Source organism: Eurosta solidaginis, chromosome 4, assembly GCF_040869045.1.
Source record: "Eurosta solidaginis isolate ZX-2024a chromosome 4, ASM4086904v1, whole genome shotgun sequence".
Classification (NCBI taxonomy): Eukaryota; Metazoa; Arthropoda; class Insecta; order Diptera; family Tephritidae; genus Eurosta; species Eurosta solidaginis.
In genome coordinates, this window is record NC_090322.1 from 72,725,101 (window position 1) to 72,740,660 (window position 15,560).

At 36.7% G+C, this 15,560-nt stretch overlaps 1 protein-coding gene across 5 annotated transcripts in view; it reads right to left on the reverse strand.

Annotated features, from left to right (window-relative positions):
- Atg9 (autophagy-related protein 9) overlaps positions 1-15,560 on the reverse strand; it is a 347,588-nt gene that overhangs the window by 71,456 nt on the left and 260,572 nt on the right. For all 5 annotated transcript variants that reach the window (XM_067782082.1, XM_067782081.1, XM_067782079.1 and 2 more), the window contains 2 exons: positions 10,144-10,602; positions 9,781-10,082 (listed from right to left, as the gene is read on the reverse strand). In XM_067782082.1, coding sequence (XP_067638183.1) covers positions 9,781-10,082; positions 10,144-10,602 — 761 coding nt within the window. The remainder of the gene's footprint in view (positions 1-9,780; positions 10,083-10,143; positions 10,603-15,560) is intronic.

Genomic DNA, 15,560 nt, shown 5'->3' on the forward strand with positions numbered 1-15,560 from the left:
CAAGTTTCGGCAGGTATCTGCCAATAGGAATAACCACGATCTATTAGCGCCACAGTGACTAGCTGAGGAACTGCTTCGTTAATCGTTTTGGTGACATCCAATCAGCAAGCGTTTGCTTCTGTTAGAATCTATGGGTATACCGGAGTATCTTTGTTACCTTCCTTTATTTTATGAATGACTTCTTGGCAGCAGCGCCCCTTGAATGGTGAGTGAGGGGAAGGCTCTGTTTAATAAGGCGGAATGCACGCCTTCTAGCCGTTCAGATACATAGTACAGCGCTCTGGAGTTCGGCTAAGCCCACACACCAGTAACAAGCTACCATAGCAAAGGATTTGGAATAATCAAGTTCGGATCAACAGTTAAGTTGAACCGAATATGAACGATCGAGATACATACTTTCCGGCAGATAAAGTTTTGTATATTCTTGAACAGGTGTTTGGTTCAATACTTACCCAAAACAGCTTATTCAACTTCAAAATCGGCTTAAACACCCGCGCTGTTAGTTCTGCTTATTCCAAGCTGGAAAAAGAAGCGGTAAAGATGGGTTTGATGGTGAATGAGGGCAAAACGAAGTACCTGCTGTCATCGAGCAAAGAGTCAGCGCATATGCGCCTTGGCAACCACGCTACTGTTGGCAGCCATAATTTCGAAATAGTAAAAGACTTCGTTTATTTGGGAACCAGTATCAACACTAGCAACAACATCAGCACTGAAATCCAGCGAAGAATCAATCTTGCCAATAAATGCTACTTTGGACTAGGTAGGCAATTGAAAAGTAAAGTCCTCTCTCGGCGAACGAAAATCATACTCTACAAGTCACTTATCGTACCCGTCCTGCTATATGGGGCAGAAGCATGGACCATGACAACAGCAGCTGAAGCGGCTTTGGGAGTGTTCGAGAGAAAAGTTCTTCGAAAGATTTATGGACCTCTACGCGTTGGCGATGGCGAGTACCGAAGAAGATTTAATGATGAGCTGTACGAGCTATACGCAGACATCAACATAGTCCAGCGAATTAAAACGCAGCGGCTGCGCTGGCTAGGCCATGTTATGCGAATGAAAGATGATGCTCCGGCCAAGAAAGTGTTTCTATCGGAACCCTCCTATGGAAGCAGAGGTAGAGGGCGGCCCCCACTCCGTTGGAAGGACCAGGTGGAAAACGATTTAAACTCCCTTGGTGTGACCAATTGGCGCCGGTTGGCGGAGCGAAGGAGCGACTGGCGCGCCTTGTTGGACGGCCATAACCGTTTAGACGGTTAAGCGCCAATTAAGTAAGTAAGTAATATGGTATCACTGTTCCAAAGAGTATGCCAAAACACAGTTTATGTCAAAGGGGGACAATGGCGGAAAAAGAATAAGTGGAACAAAAAAGTTGCTAATATCCGCCCCTAATTTCAATTTGCTGAACGCGTTAACAAAAAACTAAAATTTTGAAATGTAGAATTTCGAACTTCGTAAGCTGATATCTATTTTTTGGAGGCTAAGTTCGAAAAACGGAGATAGTACTTTGTTTACTTAACCCTCAATCTCTACAAAGAAGTGGGTTTTGTGCAATACCCAGAAAAAAAGTTGATTTTGTCGCATAGCGTTATTATTATAAATACGAAACAACAGGTTTGACTCACTTATTTACTTTGACTTCCCCCATTCATGATATTTGGCATATCTTTATTAACTTTTCAATGCAAACCCTGCAATTTTTCCTCCAAAAATATCATGAGTTTCAGGTCTAAGTATAATAAGAATCAGGTAAAATAACAGTTGCAATAAATATTGAAAGTGCTATAACTTCTTTGTTTATTGTTTTAGTAATATGGTTTCAAAGCAACATTTTCTTGCATTTTTAAGTACTTTCGTTTGGTAAGGAAACGTACATTAGGGGGGGGGGGGGGGGGGGGGTAAAATTTTGTTAGCTGACCTAATTATGTGAAAACGACTTCATAGCTTAAAAGGACATTAAACGGAAATGTGAAGCTTCTCAAGGCCAAAATAATGACATATCAACTTTAAAAATCGGACGTCAAATAACAAAGTTACAACGAAAAAACCTTTCCGGCTGTATTTCGAAGGATCAAAAAAAAAAAAATTCCGAAACCCTCTCAACATTAGGGGCGGACATTAGCCACTTCTTTGTTTTTTTTGGTATGGGGACCAACCCAGTCTAATGTGTATCATGAGTGAAACGAAAAAACTCAATTACATTGAAACCAGGTACGGAAACTATTATTCCTTTTATAATATAATTCCTTGCAAAACTATTAATTTTGGACTTTTAATATATTTGTATCAAGATAAAATTATTTTCCGATTTTTATTACCTGAGTCCGATAGAACTGGTTAAACTCGGACTTTTAAAAATAAAAGTCCGGAAATAAAAGTTAAATCCGGATTTTAATTTTTGAAGATAAAACAATTTTTTTTTTAATTCGGATAACCTGTTTCTTTATCAAGCCGGACTTTTATTTTGGCCTTAAAAAATAAAAGTCCGGATTTAACTTTTATTTCCGGACTTTTATTTTTAAAAGTCCGAGTTTAACTAGTTCTATCGGACTCAATAAATAAAAATACAGATTTTACTTTTATATGTGGACTTTTATGGAAAAAGTTCAAAAAATAAAAAGGATGCATGATTCGACATAATATTGCTATAGGGATACCTGAGAACTCAAACATTTTCAGCTAGGACAATTTTTTCGCCCCGACTTTTTCGACTCCGAAAAAAAAATATTATTTTCCGTCCCTGATTGAAACCTCATTCAACAATTTGAATTGTAAAATGTATTGAAAATTTTCGGAGTTAGCAGCTTTAATTTTTAGTAACTTTTAGAGATTCTTGACAATGAACTTCCAGCTTTCTTTTACCATTATGTGCAGAAATCGTTTCCTTATCATCAGCATCAAAAGGCCGTTTTGAGTAAAAGGTGGACCGGTTTTTCAGTAGTTGGTTAAGCTAAGCTTACACTAAGTTTTCTTGAACTCTAGTCAAATTCAAACTCCAATTAAACAACATAGCAGTTTTTCAGTCAAAGGTTAAGACCGCCTTTGGGGTTGGTTTTTTTGTGCGGCAGGATTCGATTTTTATTATCTATATAATTTGTAGGTACGCACCAGCTGGGTTTTGTTTACCCAATAAACATACGAAAACTATTTCTCACCCTTCGAGAAATATATATCCAGTTCTGAAGTTGATATCCAACAAAATTGTCCAATCACTATCCCAACTTTGAGAAATTTTTTAAAATTGAACGTTCTCGAGTTGATCTCCAACGTGATTCTCAAATTAGTATCCAGCCTTTGAGAGATTTTGAGATATTTATAGTTCTCAAATGAACGTCCAGCACATTTCATCAGTAGATATCCTATATTGGACATCGAGTGGAGGTGGAGTTAAGAAAATCTTCTCCAACGTGGTAGCACCAAAGCCAACAGCTGTTTATTGTGAGAAATAAATAATACGGCTGGTAGCAGTAACGAAGCGTTATAATTTATAAAAAAACTATACATGTTTTATTTTATTTTCGTGAAAATAGTATTGGAATCTTTCATTTGAGTCCAATTAGAGAACCACACGTGAGTACGAGTTGAGAACAATATTTTTTTCGACTTAGCTAACAGCGTTTATAAAAAAATTCCCTGTTTGGCTGATGATATCATTCTCAAGTATGAGCCAGTGTATCGAAAAACGCTTGAGATTTTAGATGTATGGTAACCGAAATATGCTTGTTGGGTATATTCGGCGCCATTGCGAATGATCGCAATTAACTGATAAGGCATCATCGAGCCGCAAAGATCATGATGGAAGTCTGGTTCAATTTGTGAGCCAGATAATTTGTGAAGTTCTTGTCTTTGGTTTGGCTCACTGCCCTACTTTTTCAAAAATAGATGTCGCTGCTTGGCCTCTAGCCTTATCTTTTAAATGAAACACAACAGCGAAATATATCTATCACAAATGATGTGTACAAATAAAAATATTACGATCTGCATCTCAATGCTCCCAATGATCCAGAGAATTCTCGTGAGAATTGAGCGTGATACGGAGCTAGAAAACTCACTGGATGATGGCTATAGGTTAGCTGGAGTTTAGCCCTGACGGATCGGCCGCTTAAGGTCAGCTTAAGATAAAGTAGACTGAAAACAGAACAATAAGTTTAAGCGTGGTTTAACTGAAAATCTGAGTTGAACTTGAATGAACCGAGTCTTAGGATTTTTTTCCAAACATTTTATTGTATGCCCTAAAGCCCGGTCACATAAGATTTTTGTTGCAGCATCGTGCGCTGACAAATGTGTAGATTGCATGTATTTGCATGGAGAGAGACAAATAGCGCATCACCAGCGCCATCTGACATGAAAAAGTAGCCAGCTTCCAACTTTGGTTGCAGCAAAGCATAAGAAAAAAATTTGACTTGCATTTTGGCTATGAGTGCTTTCAGACTTTGAAAACGTAATTATATTTCAAACTCGTTCGTACTTTTCTAACATTTTCCACAATTAAAAACTGCATTTTAAAAAATGCATAGGAGACGAAATATGTTAGCAAGTATTTTTTATACTCAGTTGAGCAGAGCTCACAGAGTATATTAAGTTTGATTGGATAACGGTTGGTTGTACATATATAAAGGAATCGAGATAGATATAGACTTCCATATATCAAAATAATCAGGATCGAAAAAAAAATTTGATTGAGCCATGTCCGTCCGTCCGTCCGTCCGTCCGTTAACACGATAACTTGAGTAAATTTTGAGGTAACTTGATGAAATTTGGTACGTAGGTTCCTGAGCACTCATCTCAGATCGCTATTTAAAATGAACGATATCGGACTATAACCACGCCCACTTTTTCGATATCGAAAATTTCGTAAAACCGAAAAAGTGCGATAATTCATTACCAAAGACAGATAAAGCGACGAAACTTGGTAGATGAGTTGAATTTATGACGCAGAATAGAAAATTAGTAAAATTTTGGACAATGGGCGTGGCACCGCCCACTTTTAAAAGAAGGTAATTTATAATTTTTGCAAGCTGTAATTTGTCAGTCGTTGAAGATATCATGATGAAATTTGGCAGGAACGTTACTTCTATTACTATATGTACGCCTAATAAAAATTAGCAAAATCGGACAAGGACCACGCCCACTTTTAAAAAAAAATTTTTTTTAAAGTAAAATTTTAACAAAAAATTTAATATCTTTACAGTATATAAGTAAATTATGTCAACATTCAACTCCAGTAATGACATGGTGCAACAAAATACAAAAATAAAATAAAATTTCAAAATGGGCGTGGCTCCGCCCTTTTTCATTTAATTTGTCTAGGATACTTTTAACGCCATAAGTCGAACAAAAATTAACCAATCCTTTTGAAATTTGGTAGGGGTATAGATTTTATGATGTTAACTGTTCTCTGTGAAAATGGGCGAAATCGGTTGATGCCACGCCCAGTTTTTATACACAGTCGTCCGTCTGTCCTTCCGCATGGCCGTTAACACGATAACTTGAGTTAATTTTGAAGTATCTTGATGAAATTTGGTATGTAGGTTCCTGAGCACTCATCTCAGATCACTATTTAAAATGAATAATATCGGACTATAACCACGCCCACTTTTTCGATATCGAAAATTTCATAAAACCGAAAAAGTGCGATAATTCATCACCAAAGACAGATAAAGCGACGAAACTTGGTAGATGAGTTGAATTTATGACGCAGAATGGAAAATTAGTAAAATTTTGGACAATGGGCGTGGCACCGCCCACTTTTAAAAGAAGGTAATTTAAAAATTTTGCAAGCTGTAATTTGTCAGTCGTTGAAGATATCATGATGAAATTTGGCAGGGACGTTACTCCTATTACTATATGTACGCCTAATAAAAATTAGCAAAATCGGAGAAGGACCAAGCCCACTTTAAAAAAAAATTTTTTTAAAGTAAAATTTTAACAAAAAATTTAATATATTTACAGTATATAAGTAAATTATGTCAACATTCAACTCCAGTAATGACATGGTGCAACAAAATACAAAAATAAAAGAAAATTTCAAAATAGGCGTGGCTCCGCCCTTTTTCATTTAATTTGTCTAGGATACTTTTAACGCCATAAGTCGAACAAAAATTAACCAATCCTTTTGAAATTTGGTAGGGGTATAGATTTTATGATGTTAACTGTTCTCTGTGAAAACGGGCGAAATCGGTTGATGCCACGCCCAGTTTTTATACACAGTCTTTCGTCTGTCCTTCCGCATGGCCGTTAACACGATAACTTGAGCAAAAATCGACATATCTTTAATGAACTTAGTTCACGTACTTACTTGAACTCACTTTATTTTGATATGAAAAATGAACGAAATCCGACAATGACCACGCCCACTTTTTCGATATCGAAAATTACGAAAAATGAAAAAAATGCCATAATTCTATACCAAATACGAAAAAAGGGATGAAACATGGTGAGGTAATTGGATTGGTTTATTGATGCGAAATATAACTTTAGAAAAAACTTTATAAAATGGTTGTGACACCTACCATATTAAGTAGAAGAAAATGAAAAAGTTCCGCAGGGCGAAATAAAAAAACCCTTAAAATCTTGGCAGGTATTACATATATAAATAAATTAGCGGTATCCAACAGATGATGTTCTGTGTCACCCTGGTCCACATTTTGGTCGCGATCTGGAAAACGCCTTCACATATACAACTACCACCACTCCCTTTTAAAACTCTCATTAATACCTTTAATTTGATACCCATATCGTACAAACACATTCTAGAGTCACCCTGGTCCACATTTTGGTCGCGATCTGGAAAACGCCTTCACATATACAACTACCACCACTCCCTTTTAAAACTCTCATTAATACCTTTAATTTGATACCCATATCGTACAAACACATTCTAGAGTCACCCTGGTCTACCTTTATGGCGATATTTCGAAACGGCGTCCACCTATACAACAACCACCACTCCCTTTTAAAACCCTCATTAATACCTTTAATTTGATACCCATATCGTACAAACACATTCTAGAGTCACCCCTGGTCCACCTTTATGGCGATATTTCGAAACGGCGTCCACCTATAGAACTAAGGCCCACTCCCTTTTAAAATACTCATTAACACCATTCGTTTGATGCCCATATTGTACAAACAAATTCTAGGGTCACCCCTGGTCCACCTTTGTGGCGATATCTCGAAACGGCGTCCACCTATGGAACTAAGGATTACTCCCTTTTAAAATACTCATTAACACCTTTCTTTTGATACCCATATTGTACAAACAAATTCTAGGGTCACCCCTGGTCCACCTTTATGGCGGTATCTCGAAACGGCGTCCACCTATGGAACTAAGGATTACTCCCTTTTAAAATACTCATTAACACCTTTCATTTGATACCCATATCGTACAAGCGCATTCTAGAGTCAACCTGATCCACCTTTATGGCTATATCTCAAAAAGGCGACCACTTATACAACTACCACCACTCTCTTTTAAAACCCTCATTAATACCTTTAATTTGATACCCATATCGTACAAACAAATTGTAGGGTCACACCTGGTCCACCTTTATGGCGATATCTCGAAACGGCGTCCACCTGTGGAACTAAGCATGACTCCCTTTTAAAATACTCATTAACACCTTTCTCTTGATACCCATATTGTACAAACAAATTCTAGGGTCACCCCTGGTCCACCTTTATGGTGATATCTCGAAACGGCGTCCACCTATGGAACTAAGGGTTACTCCCTTTTAAAATACTCATTAACACCTTTCATTTGATACCCATATCGTACAAACGCATTCTAGAGTCAACCTGATCCACCTTTATGGCTATAACCCTAAATGGCGTCCACCTATAGAACTATGGCCCACTCCCTCATAAAATACTCTTTAATGCCTTTCATTTGATACACATGTCATACAAACACATTCCAGGGTTTCCCTCGGTTCATTTTCCTACATGGTTATTTTCCTTTATGTTGTCACCATAGCTCTCAACTGAGTATGTAATGTTCGGTTACACCCGAACTTAACCTTCCTTACTTGTTTTCTAATACAGTGAGAATATTTATATCAGTGATTCGAGAAATTTTTTATGTGAATGGACAAGTCGAAAAAGACTTCAATCGCTAAGTCTGGAGTTCTTTTATATTTATTAACGCAACATCACGAGCGATTGTGACGATGTTCACTTTTGCATCAAAACTCATGAACATGAGAAGTTTCATTGTGACGCGGCCATACGTTGTTGTTGTTGTTGTAGCAATGTTCGCCCCACCTTATAGCCGCGACCGATCACAAATTGTCATCAATATCCTCTAACGGGAGTCCAAGGAAACTTGCCGATTCAACAGGGGTGGGCCATAAGGAAAGGGGTGTTAGAGGCGTTGGTTCCACATTACAATTCAAGAGATGGTTGGTGTCATGTGGGGACACATTGCAAGCGGGGCATACATTTTGTATGTCGGGGTTGATACTGGATAGGTAAGAGTTTAACCTGTTACAGTATCCAGAACGAAGTTGAGCAAGAGTGACACGCGTTTCCCTGGGGAGTATGCGTTCCTCTTCCGCGAGTTTTGGATAATTTTCTTTAAGTACTGGACTCCCCGGGCAATTTCCGGCATAAAGGTCCGACGCCTGTTTATGGAGTTCACCAAGGACCTGCTTGTGTTTTTTCACTTCATACGGCTGGGTTCTCAGGTGCCGTATTTCCTCAAAATGCTTACGGAGATGACTCCTTAAGCCCCTAGGCGGTGCTGGTTCATCAATCAGATGTCTGTTGGGATGCCCAGGTTTCTGGGTATTCAACAGGAACTGTTTGGTCAGCATCTCATTTCTCTCCCTGATGGGGAGTATTCTCGCCTCATTATGCAGATGGTGTTCTGGGGACATAAGAAGACAGACCGTGGCGATTCTGATAGCAGTATTTTGGCAGCCCTCTAGTTTCTTCCAGTGGGTGATTTTTAGGCTTGGCGACCATATGGGTGACGCGTAGCACGTAATCGGCTGGCTAATTGCTTTGTATGTAGTCATGAGCGTTTCTTTATCTTTTCCCCAGGTACTGCCAGCGAGGGATTTGAGGATTTTTTTACGGCTCTGAATTCTCGGAACAACTGCGGCTGCGTGCTCACCAAAATGTAGATCCTGATCAAACGTCACACCCAAGATTTTGGGGTGTAGGACAGTCGGTAGCGTAGTGCCATCGACGTGGATGTTCAAAATGGTCGACATTTGGGACGTCCATGTTGTAAATAAGGTCGCGGAAGATTTAGTCGGTGATAATGCCAGGTTTCGCGAGGCGAAACAACTGGAGAGATCAGGGAGGTAGCCGTTTATTTTATTGCATAGCGCATCGATCTTTGGGCCTGGGCCTGTGGCCATTATTGTGCAGTCATCGGCGTAGGAAACGATTGTGACTCCTTCCGGTGGTGAAGGTAGCTTAGATATGTAGAAATTAAACAGAAGTTGTTTAATTCTCCTTGGTTTTTATGTTTCGTTTCTAAATTGCACCGATGCCTGCCGACCACCCAGATAATTTGCAGTCCACCTTTTAAGACATGGGGGAAGGGTAGACCCTTCCAGGTCTTGCAGTAACGAGCCATGGTTGACCGCATCAAAAGCTTTTGATAGGTCTAGCGCTACGAGTACTGTTCTATGGTGGGGGTGTTGATTTAAACCGCATACAAAACGACCCATGAAATTTTTTACGGATAATACTTCAATATTTTATTTACATAGGAACATGGAATTCCTCACATTTGACAACGATTTATGTACATTTAAGAATTGTACTTACTTATATAAAAGTGCTTCAGATGGTCCTTGTAATCGCCCCTCTACTTTGTTAATGCGTAGTTTGCGCATGTTTTCTAATGAACTAACATTTGATGTCTGCAATTTAAGGATATTTGTCTCTTGATTACCAAGGCTTTGTTGAAGCATTTGCTCAAAGCCACTCGTTTGTGGAATAATTTGAGTATTATCCATTTTTCTATTCTGAGCTTTATATGGTATATATGATTGCTTAAAAGACGAGGTTAATAATTCAGCTCTTTGAACGTTATAAGCATTAAAAACGGATGTTGCCAAGGAAGAATACTGAAATGCAAAATTAAGATAATATACATAAAATATTATTTTAAATAATAATTTCTTATACCTCGGCATCGATAGTTCCAAAAGATATTAAACTTTCTGTTATAGGATTGGGTTTTGTATCCGTGTCAGTTGTCATAGTATTTTTCAGGTCTTCAGCAGCATGTTCACGTATTTCATTTAAAAAATTTGCAGCTTCTAGTGGCACCTTCCATTCGGGATTGGTTAAGGTAAACCGAATTAATGAAAGCTCAATTTTTCCATTATCGTCTTCATTTTTAGCAGCTAAGCCATTGTCTTCTAGGTTTCCCTTTTGTTTTAAGGAAGGCTTTGGTATTTGCCAGTCCGGATTTCCGTATTTTCGAACGTCCATTTGTGCAAATGAACACACATTTCCGACGCCCTTCACACTCACTGTAAAACTTCTGAAAAATTTTACCAACTCCAATGCTTTCGGCCGAAATACAAAAATTAGTATAAATGGCGTTACAAGTGGGCTAAGAATTTCATTTAATAAGTAACCCTGGAAATATAAGTATGAGAAAGAAATATATGGGTATCTAATGTTTAATTAATGACTGGCAAGAAAACACTAGGCTAGCTAACCATAACGTTACTTTCATCAAAAAGCAAAAATATAAACATATTTTCTTCTTTTTCATTTGCTAATAACTTTAAGAAGCTTTCTTTCGTTGATACCAGGGTGAAAAAAACTTATAATTGAGTACTTACTTCTTTACTGAAATCAATAAAACATAAGATAAACTAAATCAATTTGTGTCGGTATCCACAATCGACTTAATTGGTGGTAGAGTCCAACGATTTGTTTTATATCCTACTTAAGTCAACTGAAAAAAAAGTTTATGTTAGCCATGCTCATCCATTCATTGGTCTATCACATCATCACGCGTTTTTTTTTTTTTTTTGCAATAACTGTCATTTAAAGAAATGTTTGTAATGAAATTCAACACACTACTTCTTCTGCCCGCGACTAATACTCTTTTAAAAAATAAATATTATTTAATAATGAAATATAATTCTGTGATAATGCATTACCTTACGAGATATTTCCGTCAGTTAAAGGATACAATGCTAACAATTTATATGATCAACTTCGTAAGCATAGTACAGGTTTACAAGTAGGATATGTATGAGAAGGAAACAATTGCTTTCTCTTTCCTACACACTGCCGTTTGACACTTCGATCACTGTCAAACTCATGGTCCACGCAGATTCCACTGGGTTCCACGCTAGTTTGACACTGATCGAAGTGCCAAAATTACCGGGGTTTCTGTTTTCGAAACCGACGCAGGGAAACAAAAAACGGAGCGGAATATCAGACATGGGTTGCTGTGATGGTATTTTTTTTAACGAATTTAGTATGAAAATGTAAAGTGCACCTATATGGGTCCTACAGAAAATTATACAAAAGTATTCGAATAGGGTATCTGAAGAAAAAAACACGAGTGGTAAATTTTTCTACCCGTTCAATAGCTCTCCGCGAAAAACAGTTTTATACCCTGATCGGCTGCCAAAACATTTCCAAAAATGTGGCAAGAGGTATGAAAATATGCGTTTTGTCCTGGTTTCAATAATCCAAAGGCGAAAACGTGTTCGGATTAATGAAACCGTGGCGAAAACGCGTCTATTAATGCCTCCCCCGACGGTTTTGGTCGTGTTTTAGCAATCGTCGCGGTAATAAAGTATCACAATTTGATAACTAAAATTGTCCAAAACATATGGATTTTAAAGAGAGATGTAATTAAGTGCTTGTTTGAAAGTAAATAAGGGTATTTCTTTGTAATTTTACAATAAAATTTTTACGCACTTTCCGTTAGTAGCTACTACACTTTTTGGACCTAAAAAGTACAACAGGGCCAAAAAGCATCCACAAAAAAACGAACAAGAACAAGCATTTTGATCAGGTGAGCGTGGTTGTGTGTGTGTGTGCGTGCTGCTACATATCCTACTTGTAAACTTTTACAATGTTCGTAAGGTTGACTTAAATCTGTATTTGTCTATCTTGGTGATGCCTACTAAGGCCGATCGAATCTTTTGAAAGTCTTTACATCGACTTCAAAAATTGTTGAATATTATTTATAACCATCTTTTCTTTTCAAAATAGAATTGCCCTAGACAAGAATCACAAAATCAGTTGATTACGATGCCAACTTTCTATATAAAAATGAAAAATACACATACAGAACACTCATAAAAATTCGTCTCTACCGCTCCTTTCCATGTATTTGGCGACGAAAAAATGTATATTGTTCAGAAAAATATATTTACAGAGAAAATTCAGATAATAATAAATGGACTATCGACTTCGCTATTTCCCGAAATATTTTCACCTCAAAGTTCAAACATTTAAAGATCCATAAAGCTAAAGCCTGTCACCCGATCCAAGAACACGGCACAGAGTATAGGAAAATTTTTAAATATTAATTTCGGCGAAAGACAGACGGTTTCCAACCCGGGTCAAATTTCTGCCAGAACGAATAGGTCGATCTGGTTACTTCAGGGAGTGCTCAGATCCTAGAGGGATGTCTCCTACGTCTTCTTAAACGGAGACAGAATTGAAGCACCCAGCGATGTTGATAATGTTAAACCCGCTCTTCACAATAATTGCTACTGGAGCATTTCACGGTTGGTACGGGACAAATCGTACACATTTTTTTCATTTTTAGCCCTCCACTTAAGAAAAACTTTAACTTTTTCAGACAAAGTTTTAAGTACATTAGGATTTTATGGTACATGTGTAAATAAAAATAGAAACCTGCTCTTGAAATATTTGTATATGAAAAATTGCAAGAAAGCATCCGTTTGTACAGGATAGTCAGTCAGTTGAAACTTCAGCGAAACTATTAATAATTAAAACAAAAAAAAAAAATTCAAATACATTTGGTAGTAGTTGTATCAAGGTTTGTTAAAATAAAAAACAAAATTTAAAAGACGTTTATTCGAAAAAAAAAATTGTGTTTACAATTAAATTTTTTTTTTGTTTTTATATATCGTAGCGTGCTCCACCTCCTCCAGAAATCCTGGGTTCAAGCCCCAGCAAGCAACGTCAAAAATTTAGAAACAAGTTTTTTCATTTAGAAAACTTTTTCTACAAATTAAAAGGAGCACGATGTTAATTGGAAGAAAAGCTAGGCCTTAATTCTCTTCTGGAAATTTAATCCAGTTTGTCTTATATTCACATACACACTATATACAGATATGAACATTTTGTATTTTTTCAGCGGCCGTCGAGGTGTGATGGTAGCGTCATCCACACCGAAGATGGGTTCACGCCCCGGGAAAAGCAACATCTGCCTTGCAGATGCCGTTCGGAGTCGGCATAAAACAAGTAGGTCCTGACATTTATTTATTTTTATTTTAATAAAAAGTGGTTGCTAAGGAATTTTTGAGAATTATTTGATTTTTCTATACGAAATTTTTTAACTTGTTTTTTCTCAAGTTGATAGTAAATAATAAATCGGCGAAAATTAACGATTTTCCATGGAATGCTGGTACTATAGACTTTGTCATTGTACTTCAAAGCCAGATTTTTATTCGCCACACGTAAACAATGTGCAAAATATGAAATAAACACTAAAAAAAAAACTTTCTCAGAAGATAAACATTGGAGGGGTTATATGCAATAGGTAAAGAAATTTTCCTCAATTTATTATATTAACTTTTATAATAATGAAGAAAATTTCGAAGCATATAAGAAATGTTTTTGTTTTGAAAAGAAATTGTTATGGAGAAAAATCATTGCCATTTTGAAAAAAAAAATTCGTTTGAGTGTAGAATTGATATCTGTGTGCGATAACTTTGAATCCACGTTTTCAAGTTTATGTGGATAGGCTAGAATCAATTCAAAAACAGTTTTTACTTTTCGCCTTGAGAAATCTTCAATGGGACTGTTCGTATAATCTTCCTTCTTACACTAAATGGTTAAAACTAATAAATATTCCTACCCTTGCAAGTCGTAGAGAAATGCTAGGAGTAATATTTATGGCTAAACTATTAAATGGGTCGATTTCAAGCCCATTTCTTTTGAACGAAGTAAACTTTAATGTTCCATGCCGAGGCATTATAGACCTATAATTCTTAAACAAAGCAGAACCAATTTCCAACTAAACGAACATTTTCTGTGTATATGTGAAGGTTATAACTCTCACTCGAGAATTATTGATGTTTCGGACTCGCTCTTTGCCATGAAAAAAAAATAATAATTAAAAAAAAAAATTTTGTTAAACGGTTTTATTGAAAACAATACTTACATGAAGTAATAATAATACTAAAAGCTAGAAAATAATTAGGTAGGTACTAGGTACTAGTCATCATACTCTTCATCAATCTAGGGCGTTGATCAGACAATTAAATAAAAGCGTTGGCCGCGTGAAATTTCTAAAAATGTGAGGCGTAGCATAACCTAATTAAAGTTCAGTTGGTCTTACTTATGAATATCAATAGAAATTTGACGCGTCCAACGCTTTTATTTAATTGTCTGATCAACGCCCTAGATTGATGAAGAGTGTGATGACTAGTACCTAGGACCTACCTAATTATTTTCTAGCTTTTAGTGTTATTATTACTTCCTGTAAGTATTGTTTTCAATAAAACCGTTTAACTTAAAAATTGTTTTTAATTATTTTTTTTCAAGTTTTTAGTCTTTATTTAATTGCCTATTATTTCTCATTCTATTTAGTTCATTTAGTGACTCATTATTACAAGGACTCTTTCCTGACAATTTGTTACAAGCTAATCCTCAATACCTATAACATTTTCAGACAAAGTATTAGGTTTATTAGCATTGTGTGGTACATATCTTAATAAAAATAGAAACCTACTCTTAAAATATTTGAGTATGTGTGTGAAAAATCGCAAAAAAGCGTCCGTTTGTACGACACAGTCAGTCAAGTGAAACTTTATCGAATCTATTAATATTAAAACAAAATAATAATAATAAATATTACCATTGGCAGTACTTGTGCCCAGGTTAGTTAGAATAACAATAGAATTTAAATAAGTTTTTTCGAAAACTAATTTTAGTTAAAAATAAATTGTTTTTACGGGACACGTGTGAGATTCAGTTTCCAAATTTTGAGTTCCTACTATATAGAGTAACTTCTTCCGCCTACCACATCGAAAGTCCTGGCTTCAAGTCCCGAGCATAGCAACATCAAAAATTTAGAAACACGTTTTCTCAACTAGAATTCGGACCTCGGCAGTGATTTCGAGTGTGGTTTGCCATAGAACATAGAACCGAATGCACATGATCACAGCATAGCAACGTCACCGGCGTGGGTTTGGCATCACAACGGCACAACAACTAATCGTGCTTGCACTTACCATGGCGACATCATCACATACGATATCAGCACATATGATAATACGAACTGCTTAACTTCCCTGCAGTCAAAAGCCAAAAAAAAAAAGCCAGTTCATTGACTAGAATTTTGTGGGGTTATTCATACTAGTTAGTGTATG